The 20,105-nt window shown below is 62.1% G+C and overlaps 2 protein-coding genes across 4 annotated transcripts; one reads left to right on the top strand and one right to left on the bottom strand.

Annotated features, from left to right (window-relative positions):
• Positions 1-59: 59 nt before the first annotated feature.
• PIERCE1 (piercer of microtubule wall 1) lies at positions 60-9,299 on the bottom strand. Of its 3 annotated transcripts, none has more exons than XM_070378672.1 (3): positions 8,948-9,299; positions 7,920-7,998; positions 60-3,851 (listed from the first exon to the last, which is right to left on the bottom strand). In XM_070378672.1, exons 1-3 carry the CDS (start codon positions 9,088-9,090, stop codon positions 3,741-3,743), a joined length of 333 nt encoding a protein of 110 aa, XP_070234773.1. In that variant the 5' UTR covers positions 9,091-9,299; the 3' UTR covers positions 60-3,740. The 3 variants fall into 3 exon arrangements, with proteins under 3 accessions (XP_070234773.1, XP_070234772.1, XP_005887120.1); XM_070378671.1 differs by having other exon boundaries at positions 68-5,024; XM_005887058.2 differs by having other exon boundaries at positions 71-5,027.
• Positions 9,300-9,996: 697 nt separating this feature from the next.
• Positions 9,997-13,227, top strand: MRPS2 (mitochondrial ribosomal protein S2). Its single transcript, XM_070378670.1, has 4 exons — positions 9,997-10,129; positions 10,222-10,317; positions 10,742-10,871; positions 12,183-13,227. Exons 1-4 carry the CDS (start codon positions 10,090-10,092, stop codon positions 12,796-12,798), a joined length of 882 nt encoding a protein of 293 aa, XP_070234771.1. The 5' UTR covers positions 9,997-10,089; the 3' UTR covers positions 12,799-13,227.
• Positions 13,228-20,105: the final 6,878 nt, after the last annotated feature.

Here is a 20,105-nt window from a genome sequence, read left to right as displayed (position 1 = left end):
CGTGGGCACCTCTCTGCTCCTGGCCCCATCGCCGCCCCCCAGGCCCTTCCCACCTTCCTCTGCCCCCGCCTCCCCCTCCCTGTTCTGGCTGCTTCCTGGGCAGTGCAGGCCAGGCCTGGTTTTGACAAACTGGACGTAGCCGTGATAGCGTGGGCCCACCCCTGGATTGCCCACAAGCCAGGCTGCATAAAAGCTCTTGTTTTCCCACCTTTCCCCCCTCTCCACTGACATGGTCAACTCTGGCGCACCCTGGGGCCAAGGTGGGCGGTCCCCTGCAGCCTGTCTGCAAAGGGGGCTGGAGTGGCACTTGCCTGGTGGAACCCAGCTGCCAGTGCAGGGGACACGGGTTTGAGTCCGCATGCTTAGAGCCTGTGCCTCCCATCAAGAGAAACCACAGAAACGGGAGGCCCACGCGGGCCCAGCACAGCCAAAACTAGTCGATTTCTTTCAAGAGGGGAGCTGCAGTGGCGGCGGGAGCACGTCTGAGGAGGGACGGCTTCATCTGCAGCCCCAGTCCAGCTCCCCCGCTGGTCCCAGCCCCACCGCGCGTCTGCAGGTCACAGCGCTCCGGGCAGCCAATGCACCCCTACCCGTAGGAAGAGGCTGGGAGGGCGTGTGGCCAGAGCAAGCAGAAAGTACTGCGACCTGCAGAGGAGGGCTTCCCTGGTGGCCCAGTGGTCACGAATCTGCCTGCCAGTGCGGGGGACACAGGTCCACTCCCTGGCGGGATCCCACCTGTCACGGAGCAACTTAGCCCGGATTCCACAGCTACTGAGCCTGAGCTCTGGAGCCCGGGAACCGCAACGACTGAAGCCCAAGCGCCCTAGAGCCGATGCTCAGCAACAGAAGCCACACACGGCAAGGAGAGGGCGGCCCCCGCACCCTGCAACTGGAGAAAAGCCTGCACAGCAACCAAGACCGGGCACAGCCAGAAAGAAATGATTTTTTAAAAAGGGGTGGGGACCTACAGGGAAGTCCGACCCAAAGGGCCCCTCTCGCTTCCCAGTGAAGGGAGGTCGCTGCATGCTGGGGCCACAGGTTCCCTCCCCTTAACGCAAAGAAGGGGGAGAGACCCGGTTTTGGAGGTGTCTGCTGCTCCGGGCTTCTGCAGGAACCACCCCATGTCAGAAGCCCTAACAGCAGGAATGGGGTGGAAGGAGGGGAGAGCCCTGGGGGTGAGCGTCTGATGTTCACCACCCACGTGTCCACACAGAGGACGGGGTCTTCCTCGAGAGAAGTCGCTCCTGACTTTGTCGCTCAGAATCCGAGTTGTCGGCAGGTTTACCCAGGCGCTGAGTTTAGTTTTTCTTTTTAATTCCTGTTGCTGTTTCGGCTCTGCTGGGTCTCCCTTGCTGCACACCAGCTTCTCTGGTGGCGGCGAGTGGGGTCTCCCCTTGGTCACAGAGCTCAGGATCCTCGCTCCAGCGGCCTCTCCTGCCGTGGAGCCGGGCTCCAGGCGTGCCGGCTCAGCCACTGCAGCTCCGGGCTTAGATGCTCCGTGGAGCGTGGGATCCTCCTGAACCAGGGGCCCAGCCCTTGTGCCCTGCACTGGCAGGCAGATTCTTAACCACGAGACCGCCAGGGACGCCGCAGATACTCAGTTTAAATACCAGCACTTTATCTGCTCATGTAAAAAGCACTGCCACCTTGACCCCACCCCTTCCTCAAAATTAATGTTAGGGCCGGTGTAGACGGGGAGAAACAGCAACCAAGCCCACCCTCGCTGTCTGCAGACCACCTCCAGGGCAGCACCAGGCAAGGCTGCCGGGGAGGGAAACACATTATTTCTATTTTGAATCTTTGAGATCTCTGGTATTTTGTGTGCTGGACAGAGGGATTTGTCTTCCCAACATCAACATATTTTACTATGTACTGGAAACCATTTATTCTAATTAACTGTAAATAAAAGGTGAAACATCACTGAAGAAAAACAGGGAAACAAATGAAAACAGACTTCTAGAGTAAGAAGTTCCTAGTTTTAGGCCGACTCAGCAGCTAAATTAAGCGATGAGCAAAGTGCTGTGAAACTGTCAACGTTTCATTTAAGAGTGGAGCAGAGAGGCCCGATACAGCATCTCGTGACTGGAGACAGGGTTCCTCTATGGCCGTGCAGTTAATGTAATGATCAGTGGAAACTGGTGTTTGTTATCCTAAGTGTTTCGATCGCCTTTCCCGTAACTGCTCTGATTGGATTTACGATTTTGAAAGATCTCAGCACCACGGTCAGAAGAGTGATGGGTGTGATTTTCTTCCCATTTTTCAACCAGCCATTCCATATGCTGTTACCCCGGGCAGAAGGCACGGTCTTGTGCCGAAAAATTAGCCTGTCGATCCAAACTCTTTTCCCTTCCCCCAGCACATAAAGACTGCAGTATGGTCTGTGGTCGCAGAGTCAGACACGACTGAGTGACTAAAAGGATAAATTTCATGATCATCACTGGAGTTCCTGCATGACTCGTGCAAACACTAGGAAGTCAGGGCGGGTCTATGGGGTCCGACGCTGATGACCTCGTCCCTCCCAGGACCCTCCCCCCTCCACCACCAAGGCGGGGGCCCAGGGCCTGCGACAGGGCAGCCCCTCGGGGCCCTAATTCCCCATCCACAGAGGGAGGTGGAGTAAGACCTGCTGCAGGCACGAGCGTCGATGAGGCGAGGCCGTCAAAGCCCTTTGTAGACCGTGAGACAGCACACGGGTGGGGGACGCGTGGCCAACGGCGTCTGCAGGGGCCCAGCCCCAGGAGGGCGTGGGGACTGGGAGCCTGCGCCAGAGGCGGTGGGTGACTTCTCAGGAAGACGGGTGTGTGTGTGATACAGAAGGTATTTCTGTCGTCCACCTTTCCAGACATTTATTCAACGTACAAGAGTCTAACTTCCCATTAACTCATTAGCAACTGGTACAGGAATACGGGTGAGCGGCTGTGAGGACTAATGAAAGCACTTCACTGCCTGATTCTGATGCTGGAACCAACTCGCTGAAGCTCACCGGCCCACTTGGCACCTGCTGTGTTTGCGGACGTCGGCTCGACTTGCCGGCCCAGCCTGGGCCCTGACCGTTGCACACTGTCCCGCCCCGGAGTGCACTGCTCACGGTCAAGGCTGCGGGGCAGACGGTCCCGGGGCCTGACGGCCACGGCCGCCCTGAGGACTCCGTGTTCCTGGCCAGCGCAGAGGAGGCGGTGCTTCTCTTCTGTTGAGTTTCAAAACTGGACTGATGATGCGTCCTTTTTTATCCCCCCTTTTGTATTTCAACAGAGGTAGAATGCAGAAGCATTCTGAGTGTTTTGATACTTCTAGTGATAAGCTGTGAAAAATGCATTTTCAGTTTGATGCCTGGAGCCTGTGCTGGCTTTCCAGCAAAGGAAAAGGACACGACCTATCAGTAGATCCTGGCTCCAGCCTCAGCTTTGTATCACTTCTATTAAAGGGACGGATTTTCTCTAGAAACCGTTTCCATCGCAAACGGAAGCTTAAGAATGTTGCTGGAATGTTTACTTTTGCTTCACAAACTTTTTAATGAAGAGATAACTGGCCACGGTGTTTCATTTCCTCCCAAATTAATACATGAGTAAAAACTTTCTTTGGATAAAAACCTCGGTAAACAAGCAGCGTCAACAGCCTCTAACCATTTCGTCTCTCCGGTCCCAACACCTCCCAGGGTTCCTGCAGTGAGCGGTCACAAGGGAAGCGGGACTGATGTCTGGAACGTACGTTCTGTCGGAGAAAACGGTTTTAACGTTTAGTTACGCGGCTGCTTCGGGTCTTACTTCTGGCGGGGTTGTTCGCAGAGCTGCCAGTTGTGCTGCGTGGGCTCCGGGGTTGGGGCACGCCGGAGAGAACCCGAGTCCCCTGCACTGCAAAGCGGACTCTTAACGCCTGGACCACCAGGGAAGCCCCCGAAAATGCTAACTGAGGACGGTCTAAATCATGGTAAATGTTGACTGAGAAGTGACTACATAGATAGGAATCCACTTACGTAGCTACCGCTCAGAGGCTCAGTCGTGTCCGACTCTGCAGCCCCATGGACCCTGGCCCGCCAGGCTCCCGTCCGTGGGGTTTCTCAAGCAAGAATCCTTTTTCTCCTCCTGCGGATCTTCCCAACGCAGGGATCAAACCCACATCTCTCACACCTCCCGCGTTGGCAGGATTTTTTACCACTGAGCCCCACCTGGGAAGCCTCATGTGGATATCACCCCCAACGGCCTTCCCCGGATGAACACAAGCAGGGAGCCCCCTCGCACACATCGCCCCTCAGCAACGAGCGGCACTCGCCAGCCTTCTTTCTGCCTCCACCTGGGCCTTGTTCATGGCCAGGGAGTGCTCAGGGTCACTCCAAGCCTGGCCTGGGCTCTCCCAGTCCCACCTGGAGCCTTCCCCGCTCCAGGGCGCCCCTGCTCCCTCACCGGCTCTCGTCCATACCCCGGGCAGGGGGTCCAGCCCTCCCCCCGCGGCCCAGCAGGCTACTCGAGAACAGAAAACCCCCACAATGTGTCATGAGCATAAAAACAAAGATGCATCCAGATTAGGATGCAGGTGGAGCGCTGCAGGCCTTCCCAGCATCCAGGCCGAGCTCGGGGTCTCAGGATGCCCAGAGCCCTGCGCCCGGGTTACAGATGAGTCAGGAAGTGAGGCCGTGGCAAGAGTTTTAATGGAAAGTCAAGCCATCAGCTCTTTTTCGTCTCAGGCGTAAAACAGAGAAAGCAGAGCATCGCCGCCCCGTCTGCCTGCTTATCTAGAAAGGAAAAGTGTTTTCGGGAAAAGTGGCCAAGTGCGTCCCTTTACGCCTGGGCGAACCATCGAGGACTAGGGTGGACAGCCGTCCAGAGGAGCCGGGAGGCCCCTCAGTCACAGATGGACGGCCTGCAGACCCTGTAGCTGGGGTGGAAGTTGAGCCGGTCATAGGAGGTGATGTAGTTGTCAGGACCTGTTACAATGCTCTTCTCCATGTAGACATTGAGCGTGTTGTTCTGGAACATTCCGCCCACTGCAACTTGTCTAGAAAACTTACACGAATTTGGATAAAACACCTTCTGGAAGTGAGAAGGGGACACGGGTTAGTGGCACGTGGTGGCACTCGAGCAATTGGTCATCAGGCGCCTGTGAAAGGAAAATAAGGATTTGGGAGAAAACACTGTTCCTAAAACTAGAAAACAGAGAGGCCGGGGCGGGGCGGGGGAGCAGGTTTGCAGGATGGCCTCGTTTGCCCCTGGACTTTCCTGGTGACTCGGTCGGTAAAGAATGTACCTGCGATGAAGGAGACCCAGGTTCGACCCCTGGGTCGGGAGGATCCCCTGGAGGAGGGAATGGAGACTCACTCCAGTGTTCTTGCCTGGAGGATCCCACGGACAGAGGAGCCTGGTGGGCTGCAGTCCATGGGTCACAAGAGTCGGACATGATTGGGTGACTGAACCACCAGCACCGCCCCGGTTTATGCCTAACGCCAGGGAGTCATGACGAATGGCGCCTCCCTCCGCCGCTATGGGGGCTGTAACAGCCGGGCGAGGCAGTGCCATCCCGGGTCTGGCTACAGGGCGTCAGGCCGAAGCCATTCCCAGCTCTGCTTCTGCCGACTGTGCAGCCAGGGCAAGTCAATGCACCTCTCTGAACCTGAGCTTTCTACGGAAGAGAAGTGGCCTGAGTAGGTTTCAGCCTTGACAGGGAATCAGAATCTTTTGCAGAACCTTAGAACCATTCTGAGGGCCCCAGCGCACCTGCAGAGGGGGCTCAGGAGGGGCTGCCCTTGCGGGGCGGGGTTGCCGTTTGGACACGGGGGTGCTGCCGGTGTGTGCGGGCACCCAGGGGCGGTGGTCATTTCAGCAACCCAGAGTCGCCAGGTGACCTGGGCGCCTCTGACGGAAGGGGCCTGGACCACTGCGGGACAGGTGGCCCATTCTAGAGTGCCCCTGTGTCAAGAAGCCCACCGGATATTCTGTCTCCTCGACAGGAAGCAAATGCAAAGAAAAATGGCCTTCGGTGTATTCTGGAGGGTTTTTTAGATGTTTTGTTGGCCTGGTGTGTGTGTGTGTTTGTTTTTGGTGTTTCGTGTTTTGTTCTGCTTTGCTGGTTTGTGGGCCATGCTGTGCAGCTTGCTGGACCTCAGTTCCGTGACCAGGGATCGAATTTTCGACCCCTGCGATGGAATCATGGAGTCCTAACCACTCGGCCTCCAGGGCATCCCCGGGCACTTATTTTTCAGAGCAGCAGCTCCCACTTGCCTCCCTGCAGCACACAGCTGCCGTGGTGTGTGTGTCTCACAGCGCAGCGTGTAGAGTGACTGAGCCAGTGTGGGCGGGTTCTCATTAACCAAGTCCACACCACACGCTCAGGTCCACTTTTCGAGCTATACGTTCTGGGTTGTAACAACTGAATAAGGAACGACCTGAATCCACCATTACGGTGTCAGGAAGAATAGTTCCCTTCAGTCTATGTTTTAAAGTGCAAAACACGCATTTTTATTTTCTGTTCCCACATGGGAAGGAAACAGTCCCGCTCGATGAGCCCAGCAGCCACACTCAGGCCAGAAACTGGAAACCAGGCTCCTGATAGAGCAGGTGGACAATAAGCAGAAAAGCTCCTGCTAAACCTGCCTCATGAGAAGCCCTTGCTTCAGGCCCCACTGCCTCCGCCTCGTAAGACCTGTGCACGAAAGCAAAACGTCCGGGCCTGTGTTAGTGAGCATGGGGGCCCTTTGCATGGAAACACCTGATCCCTTGGCTTTGGGAGCATGACCTTTAGTGCTCTGGAAACTTCGTAGGTAAACAATCTCTTTTTCGTTAAGAGCTGTACTCCCTCACGCGAAATAAGTAAAGAAGCGATTATCCAGCTCTTTTTAAATGAGGAGTATCTAGGGGCTCAGTGGTAGAGAACCCGCCTGCCAGTGCAGGAGATGTGGGTTCGCTCTCTGGTCCAGAAAGACCCCACACACCTCAGAGCAATTGAGCCCATGATCCACAACTACTGAGCCTGTGTCTAGAGTCCGGGGCCGCAACTGCTGAAGCCCGTGCGCCTAGAGCCTGTGCTCCGCGTCGAGGGGCCACCGCCCTGAGCAGCCCGCGCTCACCCCAGCTAGAGAAAAGCCCATGCAGCAACAAGGATCCAGCAGAGTTTAAGTCAAAAACATAAACCATGATTTGCTTTAAAAATGAGGGATATTTTGGAAGAAAACCAACGTGGCCCCCCAGGCGGGTGGTCCACTGTCTGGGGTACCCATGGGTGGCTCACACCAGCCCACTGGCCCTTCTCCTAGACGCAGCAGGGCCATCGGAGGACTCGAGGAGGCCCCCTGCCATGTGAAGTCAATCAAAAAGGACTCAACTTCCCCAAAGGTGCACGGAGCCCAGTCCTTTTGGAACCTGAGCTTTCACCACCAGTGCTGCCTCTTAGGGTCACAGCTTAGGTATTACTCCAAAATGAAAGTAGTCCTTCATTTATCTGCCTCAAAACCTACTGCCTATAAGAGCTGGCTCGTCGTATGAATGAATGGGGCCAGTGCATTGGGATGTTGTAAACCAGTCTACAGGCTTCCCCATTGGCTTAGATGGTAAAGAAGCCACCAACCAATGCAGGGGACACAAAAGACCCGGGTTGGATCTCTGGGTTGGAAAGATCCCCTGGAGGAGGAGATGACAACCCGCTCCAGGATATTCCTGCAAGCAAAATTCCAAGGACAGAAGAGCCTGGCAGGCTACAGTCAATGGGGTCCCAAAGAGCTGGACACAACTGAGCAAGCACATACATGCAAGCAAGCCCACCATGCCCCTTTCCCAGCCTTTAAAACGTGTTTGCTAAATTCATTCACTCATTTTTTCTACCCTGTCCTGTTCTAAAAAGATGTGAGGTGATCCCTTTCCATTTGTGATGTTGGAACTCCGGACACACACGCACGCACCCGCCTCCAGAGCCTTTCCTTGCTTCCTCCTTACCGGCATCTCGTGCACAGTGGGGGCTCTGCTACCATAAGCTTGGTTACTGGTCCTGTACACTGAGGGGGGCTCCTTGGTCCTGGCAGATGAAAAGAACACTTTATTTTCCACTCATTTGTTCTAAGTCTGCCCAAGCCACAGCTTTACCGTATTAGGTTGACAGAGCTTTGCAGGCATGCAATGCAGCCGTGAACCTGGGCTCCTTGGGGTGCAGGGCTGGCCTTCCTGGCAGGTTCATTCAGCCTCCCTTGACCCCTCTGCTGACCTCTGCCAAAGCCATAAAGAACTCCCAGGTGGAAAGTGCTGGCCCTCAGCCCCAGCAAGACCTGGCCCATGCTGTCATTCCTGGGGGGGTGTCCAGACCTGGGGGGCCGGGGGCGTGGTGCCCCTCCACTTCTGAGCCTCCAGGAGAAAATGTTCCTGCTGTCTCCAGCCCTGATATCAGCTGGTGGTACAGCCGTGTAACTGAGGGGCTGTGGGCTCCGACACCCCAGTTCTGCCTCATACTAACTATGGGCAAAAGCATATCTTTCTACCTCCCAGTTTCATTTCCCAGCTGGGAAATGAAGATGCTAACAGAGCCGATCCCGGGGGCTTGTAGAGGGGCTAAGTGGGGGTCAGGAAAGGCACTCAGCCTGTCTTAGAGCCCGCAGGGCGCGCGCCCCTCAGCAGCCCGGTGATGAGCGCATCGCCCGCGCATCTCCAGCAGACCACCCTCTCCTCCTCTCGGACAGGACAGCAGGCTGGCCTCGCCCTAGGGGGTGTGGCCGCGATGTGCCCGCGCGCTGACGCCCCTCGGGGCACGCCCCGCCCACGGCCCGGGCGGGAGGTCCGCTGCCTCCACCTGCCCCTCCAGGGTCCCGTGATGGTGTCCGCTGACCTCGCTTTCGACTCTGGGGTCAGGCTGGGGCCTGTGGGCTGAGCCGAGCGCAGGCCCAGCTGGGCACCTGGCTGCCCGCCGGACCAGGAGCACTGGCCTTTCCTCCTTGCACGCAAGGCAGACCCTGAGCGGACTCCCGGGTGCTCACCTGTAGCCCCGAAACCAGGCCGGGTTGTTGAACCTGGCCGGCAGGTCCTCGCTCACGCGGTACCAGTCGCTGGTTTTCTCCGGCGGGGGCCCGGCCTTGGGCTCCTCTGGCTCCGCGCACGCTTTGGGGTCCTCCTCCGACATCCCGCCTCGGTCGCCCCGCGCTCTGGGGGCACAGAAGGAGCGGGCGGCGGCGCGGCGTCCTGTTACTAAGCGACGGCCCGGCCACCCGATGCGCGGGCGGGGTCCTTAAAGGCGCCGCAACCCCCGGGCGGGAGCCACCCACCCCCGCCCCCGCCGGCGGGTTGGGCAGAAGTCCGAGTTCTAGAACCTTCCTTGGCAAGCCCCGAGGCCCTGGCCTGGCTGTGAGAGTAAGGGATCACTTGCTGGGGCCGCAGTCCGGAGGCCCCTGTGCTCTGAAGCTACCGGCGCGAACGCACGCCACGTTTCCCCAAACGCGGGGCGGGTCTCGGGGCACCGAAGACCCCGGCCCGGGTTCATCAGTGGGGCTCGGTGCTCCGAGGCCGCTCTGCTGCGGGGACCCGGCGCTCACCGCGCGGGCAGGGCTGCGCCGTGACCCCCGCACTCCGCCTGCAGACTCGCCGGTACGCTGCGTCTAAGGCTGGACAGCACACTGGACTGACCTGATGGAGCCCTTCTAAGCCACATATTGCTGTAAGAACTGGCCGGACGGGAGCGCGGCCCCCCTGCCCGGCGGGTACCCCCGGACTGCGTGGGGCTCCTCGGCCGTCCGGCCCCGTGCAGGGAGGCGGCGAGGACGCCGGGACGGGGGACGGGGCGGGGAGACGGGCCTCCAGGCCCCGCGCCCGACCGGACCACGGGCCCTGGACGCTACGCCCTCCCTGCGGCTCTGCCCGGGCGGGCCCGGGGTACGGCTCCCTGGGGACCGCGCGCTCGGACTTTGGGCGGCCGGCGGGGCGCGCCGGGCTTCCGGACGAGGCGGCGGCGGCGGCGCAGTGGCACCTCCGGGCCTGCGGGCGGCGCTGTGGCGGGGGCGGCGCGGGACCCGGCGGGAGGAGGAGCCGCTCGTGCGGCTGCGCCGCCGGGCCCCGTCCTGCGTGCGTGCGTGCGTGCGTCCCTCCGCCCGCCCGTTTCCGAGTCCGTCCGCCCAGGATCCGGGCCATGGCGACTGGCGCGGTGCTGCCCCGGCTGCTTGGAGCGGGTGAGGGGCCCGGGGTGGCGGGAGCGGCGGGGACCCCTCCGGGGCTGGGCGGGCGGGGCGGGGAGCGCGCCCTGAGTCCGCTGTCCGCGCAGGTGTCCGGGCGGCGCCCCGAGGCCGGGCCGCGCAGAGAGGCAGGACGCTGGGGAGCGCCGCGGCCGCCGCCGCCCGCGAGCCCGAGCGCGACAGCGGTAAGTGGGCCCTCGGCCCGGGGGGTCGGGCGCCTGAGTCTTCGTGCGGCCCCGGGGGGCGCGGGCCCGGACCCGGGAGGGAGAGCCCCACGCGCCGCACGCGCTGCCGAGGTCTCCGAGTCCCCGCCCCGCCGCCGAGCGGGCCAAGGCCGGCCGGCCCCGAACTGCTGCCTTGAGGGAGTTTCTGCGGGCGGCCGTGGGACTGCGGGGCCCGCAGACACAGACGTCAGCCGGCTTCCTCTTCTCCGAGTGGGCACCTGGCCGGGTTCACCCGGGAGCGAAGCCATGGTCAGATCCGGTCTCCCCGCCCCGAGCCTCCGCACAAGGCCGCGGGGGCCCCCAGCATCTGCCGCCGCCCTCCGCAGGCCCCAGGCTCTGGGGTGCCGGGACCCAGGGCCTGCATGCTCTCCACCTCCCCGCCCAGATCGCAGCGCCCGGATCCTGAGCGAACCCCTCAAGCACTCCGACTTCTTTAACGTCAAGGAGCTGTTTTCCGTGCGAAGCCTCTTCAACGCCCGGGTGCATCTGGGCCACAAGGCCGGCTGCCGGCACAGGTGAGATGCCCTGGTGGACGTGGCTCGGCCAGGGCGCTCGCGCCCCGCCTTGAAGTCCGGGTCCCCCTGTTCAGTTTGTTTTCAGAGAGTGTACCTCCCTTTCCCTCCGCATGGGATCGTAGAGTCCCCGGAAGGGACGGGTGCTTATTCTCAGAATCAGCTTGCTCCTCCCCCCAAAGCCTCCCGTGGGGCTCATGGTCCTCCGCAGGGGCAGGGCGGCTGGTTGTAAGCTCTGTAAGCCGGCGATGGATGGGCGCTGGCAAGGCCACCCTCTTGGAGGGACGTCCCAAGGGCAGGCTGAGGAGCAGTGACTGGCCGTCCTTAAAGGTGGCCCTTGTGAGGGCCTGGTTGAGAGTGGACTGGGGGGGCGCTGCAGAAGTTCAGGGAAGGCGGTGGCCCAGCTGCTTGGGCAGAGCCACAGCAGTGGCTGGGCCTGGGGTGATCAGAGGGGAGCCGAGCAGAGCGGGTGTCTGCGTTCTTCACATTAGAAGCTTGGGTCCCGAGCGGGGTGATGCTTTGGTCACCCCAGGGCAGTGTCAAACAGGTGCCCTCGGAGGAAGCAGCCTGGACCAGGGGCGCCACACCAGGCCCTTCAGAGGACGTGTTGGGCAGAGGGGGGGGGAGGTCCTGGGCAGGAGCCCGGCGACCGGCACCCCAGAGTCTGGGAGAGGAGGAGGAGCCAGGAAGTGAGAGGGTGTGCTGCTGGGGGTTCTTCCCAGAAGTCTCCCGCGCTGAGGGAGGCTGGGCCTGTGGGGCCTTGGGCGGCGTCTGCGGGGAGGACAGAATCCAGACGGCGGTGAGCAGGAACGTGAACGGGGTGGGAGAAGACGGAACACGAGGGGACAGTCTGGCGCCCAGCCCCTCTGTCCAGGCCCGCAGGTCTGGGCCGCAGGGCTCCCCTCCGAGGCCTGGCTGGTTCCTGCTCCAGCCGGCACCCCCGCCCTGCCGGTCCCCCGGCCCTGGGTGGTCTCCACGGTAAAGCCGTAATAACGAGGGTGGCTGCCAGACAGACAGCCCCGGGCAGGACACTGGATGTCAACGTGTGAGCGTCCATGCAGACGTCCCTGTTGGGTCCTTTCTGTTAGGGTCGTGGCGAGGTGCAGGTTCAGAGGGTAGAGCCGTCTTGCCCGAGACGTGGACACGGCCTACAGCCCAGCCTGCCCTGTTGGTCCAGCCCTCTGACTGCGCCTGGTGGTCACTCCTGGGCCGGGTTCTCACTGTGTCATCACGGGGAAGGCTGCAGATGGTACCGGCCCTGGGGGGGTCGGGGGAGGTGGCCCGGGCAGCTCACGCTGGCCGTGTGTCCGGCAGGTTCATGGAGCCGTACATCTTCGGGAGCCGCCTTGGCCAGGACATCATTGACCTGGAGCAGACGGCCACGCACCTGCAGCTCGCCCTGAACTTCACGGCGCACGTGGCCTTCCGCGGGGGCATCATCCTGTTCGTGAGCCGTGCCCGGCAGTTCTCACACCTGATCGAGAGCACGGCCCGGAGCTGCGGTGAGTACGCCCACACGCGCTACTTCAAGGGTGGCCTGCTGACCAACGCGCCCCTCCTGCTGGGCGCCCAGGTCCGCCTGCCGGACCTCATCATCTTCCTGCACACACTCAACAACGTCTTCGAGCCCCACGTGGCCGTGAGGGATGCGGCCAAGATGAGCATCCCCACCGTGGGCGTCGTGGACACCAACTGCAACCCCTGCCTCATCACCTACCCCGTCCCCGGCAACGACGACTCGCCCCCGGCCGTGCAGCTCTTCTGCCAGCTCTTCCAGACAGCGGTCACCCGGGCCAAGGAGAAGCGCCGGCAGCTCGAGGCCCTGTACCGGCTGCAGGGCGCCCCGGGCCCCCACCCGGCCGACCCCGCTGCCCCGGGAGCACCTTCCCCTGGAGCGCAGGCCCAGCTGGGCGTGGGCCACTCCCCCTGACCCGCCCAGCCTCCTCCCAGAGGAAGGAGCAGCCTGTCCCGAGCTGGGAGTGCCTCCAGACCTTCCAGGCTTTGGGCCGCTGCTACTAGGAACTGCACTCAGCAGTGGCCGCCCGGGGGGCTTACCCGGAAAGGGGGCTTGTCCAAAAAAGACCCCTCGGAAAACACTGTGTCCCCGGAGCGTGAGGCCCTTGTTTCCACCCTGAGATGAGCCCGTGTGTTAGGCGCGTCCGCACAGCAGGTCGACCCTTCTCACGACCCGGGTCGGGGTGTGCGGCCACCTGGTTTCAGGGGCTGTTCTGTAACGTGAGGTTGCAGGGTGAGCACCTCAGAGGATCCCGTCTGGGCTGGGCCAGGCTGGGCAAAGCAGACAACATGGTTGCCGCAGAAATAAAGCTTGGGTCCGGGCAGGGTGGGCCCTGGCCCCGCAGTCTGTTCTCTGTCGTCTCTCTGCATCGGTGCCCACAGGGCATGCGAGGCCCTGCCGCCCCCGGGTCTCTGAGCCTCAGGTGGACCCATGGCTTGTGGCCGTGGGCTCAGCGGGGCGTGGAGGCCTGGTGACATCCCCACGCCCTGGACAGGCCTCCTCCGTGTGGGCGGGGTGGGTGGCCCCTGTTCACAGGGACCTCTTAATGCTCCTCATCACGGGACCCCCCTGGGCAGCACTTGCGTTCCTGGACGGGGTGTGGGGCTCCCAGGACCCCTGACGCCCCAGGAGCCTGTCTGCTGCCCAGGGTCTGGTGGGGTGGATGGACACGCCTATCTGGGAGCCACAGCCGCGCACGGGGGCAGCAGGACGCCCCAGGGCCCACTCTGTCTGAGGCGGGTGTGCACAGTGGAGGTCCCGGTGTCTTCTGGAAGGGTCTCCCGTTCGGAAGGTGAGGGAGTCGCGTGGCAGCCTGAGAGCAGCTGCTGGCAGGCGCTGCTTTAACTCGGGAGCAGGAGATGGAGACGTTCAGAGGCCGCAGACTGAGGGGCCCTGACGGGCTCTCCCACCGCAGAGCGCCTCCGTCAGAGTGCGGGTGCGCGTGCCGGAGCTCGGTGGTAGAGCTCTGCACAGACAGTGTCTCTCTGCCCGGGGGTGCCAGCCTGCACAGCCAAGGCCCTTGGGGCCAGTGCAATGTGAGGTGGCTCACTGGCCGTAGACAGGCCTCCCCAGGGCAGAGGGTCCTTGCACCCTTCAGAAGCAGGGCATCTAGGGAAGGCGACATGGGGCACGGGCAGCTGAGATGTGGGCCTGGGCCGGGAGGAGCAGCCCAACCGCCCCATTCCCTGGAGGCCCGCACGGCCCCAGGTGCCTCTCCCCTGAGAATCCCCTGGAGCCTGTGCGGGACACAGGCCGGCGAAGATTAGCGGGGACAGTGGGAGTGTCTAGGTCGCCAGCTGTGCCGCCTGCCCTGGGCCGCTGGGAGCCGTGGGCCCCGGGTGGTTGCCCTGAGCAGGGGACTCACCAACCAGGCGGACATGGGTGAGCTGCACAGTCTAGGCACACAGGCCCGGCAGGGAGGTGTGGAGCCAGGGTGAGGGCCGGCCCGGGCCCTCCCAGGGGGCGTGGCGCAGGCTCCCACCCCAGCTGGGGGTCGGCATCCCACCAGGCAGCACAGCTGGTGGTACTTGTGTCTCCTCACAGCCTCTGCGTACAGAGGCATCCGCCCAGCAGGACGGACCCCAGAGGGGCCGCCTGGAGACGGACCCCGAGAGGCCGGGAGCTCCGAGGCTGACGGTGAAGGCCCTCCCCTCCCGCTGCCCATCAGACCTGCCCTGGCCGGCTGGTGTCCTGGGGCCCAGGAGAGCCGGGTCCTGGGGCCAGAGTGGGTGAGGCCGGCGCAGCGCGCCACCACCTGCGCCACAGAGGCTCGGGTGGGCGTGGGCGCGGAGGGCGGCCAGGCCTGGGGGTCTGGGGCCAGACGCCACCTGGCCCTGCTCCCGGGTCCAGCGCAGACTGCCTCCAGGCCCAGGCCCGACCCAAGGAGCTGGGCTCCTCCTTCACCCCCCGGCGCCATCCACGCCTGGCCCTGGTCGCGTGCCAAGGCGATTCTTCGCATTTCAGGACGTGAGCCCGAGTATTCTCGCTGTTTGCATTTTGAACTGTCCCGCTTTGTCTAAAAATGAGCCCTGTGTGTAAATGGATCCTCCCGGAAGCTGGATGAGCTCCTCGGGGTGGGGGTGGGCACAGCAGACCCCCTGGAGGAGCCGCTGGAGCACCAGGTGCCCGCCTCCTGGGACAGCAACCCCTCGTAAGTCACCAGCTTCCCACGCACCTACGAGCCTTCCCCCCGCCCGGCAGGTCCTGGACCCGCCTTCTCCCTCCCCCGCCCCCCGCAACCCCCTGCCCAGCAGGTCCTGGGCCCGCTGTTCAAGAGGCGAGCGCCCCAGCCCAGCGGCCCAGTGACCAGCTGTGTGGCTTAGGGAAGTCTCTACCTCTCTGAGCCGCTCCATACGCGTGGACGGTGCGGCCTCCTGGCCCTGCGGAAAGGGCTCCCAAGGGACGGGGTGGTTTCCGTTGAGCTTTTCCTCCCCTGTGAAGAAGCTCTCTGCCTCCAGCCCTGGGGCAGAGCCGTCTCCCCACTTGTAAAGGAAGTTCAGGATCCTATCTTGGGGTCCCCTCCGGGGAGCAGCCGGAGCAGGGATCACTGGGGGCTGGCAGAGAGCCCCAGGCCACTCAGGTGTCTGTAAGGTGCTGGTTGGGGTTCATTCATTCAGCAAATCCGTATGCAGCACCGGCTGTGTGCAGCGCAGCCGGGCCGGAGCAATGAACAGAGCAGCCGCGGCCCTGCCTGCCCTCCTGCATTCCCTTTGGTTGGGGGGGAGGTCAGAGTGGGGGTGGGGGGGCCAAGAGTGGGGTGGGGGGCCCAGAGTGGGGCTGGGGGTGGACAGGAGTGAGTCAGGCTCCCCAGGAAGGGAGAGGTGGTCACCGTGGAGAGAGGGCTTGCTCCAGCTGAGACTGCCCGCCCCTCACTGCTGACCAGGCCTTGGCGTCCAGATGGGCGGGGCGAGCCCAGAAGCCCGGCCCCCAGGGGGTGCCAGGGGAGGGCCGAGAGGAAGGAAAGGCCAGGCCCTGACTCTGCTGCCCGCCCGCCCACCCCCAGTGCCATCTCCTCCATCCTGGGCACCTGGCTGGACCAGGGCTCGGAGGACTTCTGTCAGCCCCCCGAACCTACCCTGCCTCAGGTGGCTGGTGGCCTACTTGCCGCTCAACATGCCCAGCTCTGACCTGGAGCGCTGGGCCCACCTCCTCCTGGCCCAGCTGGAGCATGCGGACCTTGGCAAGGCAGAGCCGGAGGGGGAAGCAGGCTGGGGGACACAGGGGGAGCAGAGATTGGCCTCAGACCGCCCGTGTGGGCACCACCGTCCGGGACCACAGTCTGGCGCTTCTGGCACAGGCGGCAGGATGTTCCCCGTCTTTGGAAGGCAGGCTCAGGGACCTCCTGCAGCCTCACCACATCTCCGGATGTGGAACTGCCCCAGCAGCAGCCCCGACACAACCCGCAGACCTCGATCCGCAGCAGAAGCAGCAGCAGATGAAGCCGCTCCGAGCCGGAGGCGCCCCGTCAGCGTCTGGAGGGACCGTCGAGCAGGAGCACCCAGGGCTGCATCCCGGCGGCGCCTGCTCCCAAGGAGATGCTGACCGCCTGGGCCCACCGCCGCGCCCGGAGACCAGTCTACCCGTCGCCCCCACCCTGGACTTCCTTTCCCTTCCCTGTCATTGTCTCTGTTTTTAATTTTACTATTTCGTTTCTTATCGTTTACGGTGTCTTTTGTTTTTGTTTTATCTATCTTAATCGAAGAATAGTTACAGCATCGTGCTGGTTTTTCTCCCGCATCAGCGTGAATTGGCCACGAGCACACGTGTGTCCCCCCATCCTGAACCTGCCTCCCGCCTCCCCGACCCCATCCTGCCGGGTCGTCCCAGAGCACTGGCTCGGGTGCCCCGCTTCACGCACCCAGCTCGCACTGGCCGTCGATTCTGCGTGTGGCAGTGTGCCTGTTTCAGTGCCATCCCCTCCAGTCATCGCACCCTCGTCTGCTCCCGAGTCCACAGTCTGCTCTCCGTGTCCGTGTAGTCTCTGCTGCCCTGCGTGCAGGGTTGGCATTGCCATCTTTCTCAGTTCACATGTAAGCATCAATGTAAGCACGATGTAAGCATGTCTTCACACTAGCAAGTCTTTTTTATTTTGAGTTGTGCGCTTCTGGAGCGAGGCAGACGCTCTCAGTCTACAGCCCTCCCCACGGCCTCAGCGGACGGGTTTCCTCCTGAGAAGGGAAGCCGAAGCGCTCGCTGCCCTCCTCCCCAGCCCTAACGCACTTTCTCTCTCTGCTCTTCCCCCTGCTCTGGGTGCTTCCTGGGAGCAGAATCGTACAAGGTCACTTTTTGTATCAGCCACATGTTTCAAGAGGGGAGTAGTTAACTTTTGTTTTCTTTTTTAATTGGAAGTAGCGATGGCACCCCACTCCAGTACTCTTGCCTGGAAAATCCCATGGACGGAGGAGCCTGGTGGGCTGCAGTCCATGGGGTCGCTAAGAGTTGGACACGACTGAGCGACTTCACTTTCACTTTTCGCTTTCACGCATTGGAGAAGGAAATGGCAGCCCACTCCAGTGCTCTTGCCTGGAGAATCCCAGGGACGGGGGAGCCTGGTGGGCTGGCGTCTATGGGGTCGCACAGAGTCGGACACGACTGAAGCGACTTAGCAGCAGCAGCAGCAGCATTTTTGTTATATGAAAGGGAAATTTCGGGTGAGTTAAAGCTAAGATATACAAATTGAAGTCTTTTTTGTAAATATCTGTACAGTCTCAGGGTGGAGACCCCTGCTCTAAGTGTGGCCCCAGAGCCAGAAGATAGAGGGAAGCGCCTGGCTCCTCCTGCGGCCAAACAGACAAACATGCAGAGAGCTGGGAGGACAGACCACGGGCCGGGACAACGTCCCTCACGTCCCAGGGCCAGAGAGCGGCTTGACACCCCTGTGGTCCCTGGATCTTGAAAGTCAGTGTTCTAAAACGGGACAGAGGACAGACCCGTGCACGGCTAACGAGGCGACGCACGTGGTTGGTGTATGTCTGAGACGCTCGGCCTCTGGCGACAGGAGAATGTAAATACTGGAGACGGCTGTGTCGCCCCTGCACCGGCAGGTTTCCAGGCTGGTGACGACCAGCGCTGGGGATAACGTGAGGAAGAGAGGCCAGCAGACCCCTGCAGGGAGGTGTGGAGGACACGCCTCTCTGGGAGAACCATGCGTGGGACCCCAGGGCTCCACAGGTGCATCCCTTTACCTGCAGAGCGACTCCTAGGAGCCCACCCACAGGGACCCTCGCGTGATGCGTGCACACGTGTGCCTGTGCACTTGGGGTGTCGGGGGGGAGGGTCCCAGGGGCGTGTACCTACAAAGCGACTCCTAGGAGCTCACCCTAGGAATCCTCACAGTCTGTCACGGATGCGTTGTCAAGAGTCTCCATCAATGCGCTGGTTGAAATAGCAGGAGACTAGAAACACTCATGTCTGTGGAGAGGGGATGGGATCCACCAGGCGTAGTCCGCATGGACGAGTGAATGCCCCATGGCTGCTAAAGTGGGTGCTGGCAGAGAGACTCCAGGGTGGTCTTACCTGAGACACGTGGCCCAACCCTCTGCACCCAGGATCCCGGCTATGAGACACATGGATGTGATGTCAACAGGGAGACACACAGAGACGTGCGTGGATCTGCATGTGAGAGATGAGAGAGGAGAGAGAGAGAGTGGAGAGGCCTCCAGGGGGATGCTCACACCACACCTGCTCTGGGTGGTACTTAAACTTGTTATAAGGTGTGTGTGTGTGCGCATGCGTGTCTTTCTGTGTGTGCACAGGCACAGAATTTTGTGCAGACACGTGCTGCATGGCTGTGTGACGTGAGTGTACGTGTGTGCACACATGTAACACGCATGTGAGTGTGTTGTGCTGATGTGTCTCCTGTGCACGCTCACATGTGTACATACATCTGTCCGTGTGCATGTGTGTGTGTGCATGTGAGTCTGTGAGTGTGTGAGTGTGAGTGTATCTGCCTGTGCACAGGTAGGGAAGGCTCCAGGCCGTTCCCACGCTGCACAGCTCTGACTCCAGTGGTGGGTGGTCCCATCCCCCCCAGACCCCAGAACCTTCTATGACCCCTCCCCCTGACAGTGCAGCCACCCTGCTGGGGGCGCATCACCCTGAGGACGAGGCCGGGGCTCCCCTCCTGGGAGGTCCCGCTGCTCAGCCTTCTGTGTGTCCCCCCTCTGGTGGCTCCTCACACACAGTGGCCCCTCCTCGCTGTCGGGTGGCAGGAAGGAACGTCTACTCCATGCAGTCAGCCTGGCGTGGGCACTGCCCCCTGAGAGTCCCCAGAACCGTCCCTCTCGCTGGTCCTGGCAGCGCCACCTGTGTGCGCTTCCTGGCCAGTCGAGGCCCAGGTGAGGCTCGTGGCGAAGACCTGAAGGTGCGGCCGGACCAGGGGGCTGGTCAGCTCAGCGTGAGACGGAGACGATCCTGGTGATCCGGGGCTAGTGCCATCACCCCTGATATGGGGAGGGGGTGGGAGGGGCCGGGCAAGGAGGATGTGGGGGTGGGCCATCAGAAGACCCGTCACGGGGGCTTCATGGGCACCCCCACACTGGTGAGGGGCTTGCACTTGGGGGACCCCCTGTCTGGTGTCTCCTTGTCAGGAGGGAACACAGAGTGCCCGGGGCCTCTCGTCTGCCTGGGGGGCTTTCTGTGTCCAGGAGGGCCCAGGTGAGCTGGCTGAACCCACTGGGGAGTCGCACTGACCCTGTGTAGAGGGACCCTTTGTCCCTAGTCTCCAGGGAGGCTGGGCTGGGGTCCCCTCCCACCACGAGAAAGGAGACCCTGGTCACCATCAGCTGGCTGTCAGGTGGCACGTTGCCCCAGGGGGATCTGGGGAAATGGCGGGGTCAGCGTCAGAAGAGGCCAGAAGGTCCCTGCTGACGCGGTCCCCTGACCAGGGACAGCGCCTGTGTGCAGCCAGGCCTGGGTGGGGGACCAGCAGTCATCCCAGTCTGGGGCCCAGTGTCGGGCCATCCTTGTCCCGTGTGTCTGGGCCAGCCTGGCCCCCTTCACTCCCACCTTGGCCTCCAGCTTGTGGGGCGATCCCCACCTGCACACGTGTCCCCACCTGGGCCTGGGGCTGACCCTGCCACCCTCACACCTTCCCCCTCACACACAGGACCACCCAAAGCCTGTGCTCCTGGGCATCAGACCCCTCCCCCCAACCACACAACCACCCAAACCTGAGCTTGTGGGCATCAGACCTGCAGAGACCCCCCGGGACCTCGGGCAGA

This window comes from Bos mutus, chromosome 11 (assembly GCF_027580195.1).
Source record: "Bos mutus isolate GX-2022 chromosome 11, NWIPB_WYAK_1.1, whole genome shotgun sequence".
NCBI classification, from domain to species: Eukaryota; Metazoa; Chordata; class Mammalia; order Artiodactyla; family Bovidae; genus Bos; species Bos mutus.
Note: the sequence above shows the minus strand (reverse complement) of the source record. Positions and strands in the feature narration are given on the sequence as shown.

Bases quoted from the DNA above. Each gene is read 5' to 3' on its own strand.
- PIERCE1 (XM_005887058.2), bottom strand. From the start codon at position 9,090: ATGTCGGAGGAGGACCCCAAAGCGTGCGCGGAGCCAGAGGAGCCCAAG. The intron at 7,999-8,947 runs GTGAGCACCCGG...TTCATCTGCCAG, and splicing joins GCCTGGTTTCGGGGCTACAG to GACCAAGGAGCCCCCCTCAG. The intron at 5,028-7,919 runs GTAAGGAGGAAG...TCTCACTTCCAG, and splicing joins CCACTGTGCACGAGATGCCG to AAGGTGTTTTATCCAAATTC.
- MRPS2 (XM_070378670.1), top strand. From the start codon at position 10,090: ATGGCGACTGGCGCGGTGCTGCCCCGGCTGCTTGGAGCGG. The intron at 10,130-10,221 runs GTGAGGGGCCCG...CTGTCCGCGCAG, and splicing joins GCCCCGGCTGCTTGGAGCGG to GTGTCCGGGCGGCGCCCCGA. The intron at 10,318-10,741 runs GTAAGTGGGCCC...CTCCCCGCCCAG, and splicing joins CGAGCCCGAGCGCGACAGCG to ATCGCAGCGCCCGGATCCTG.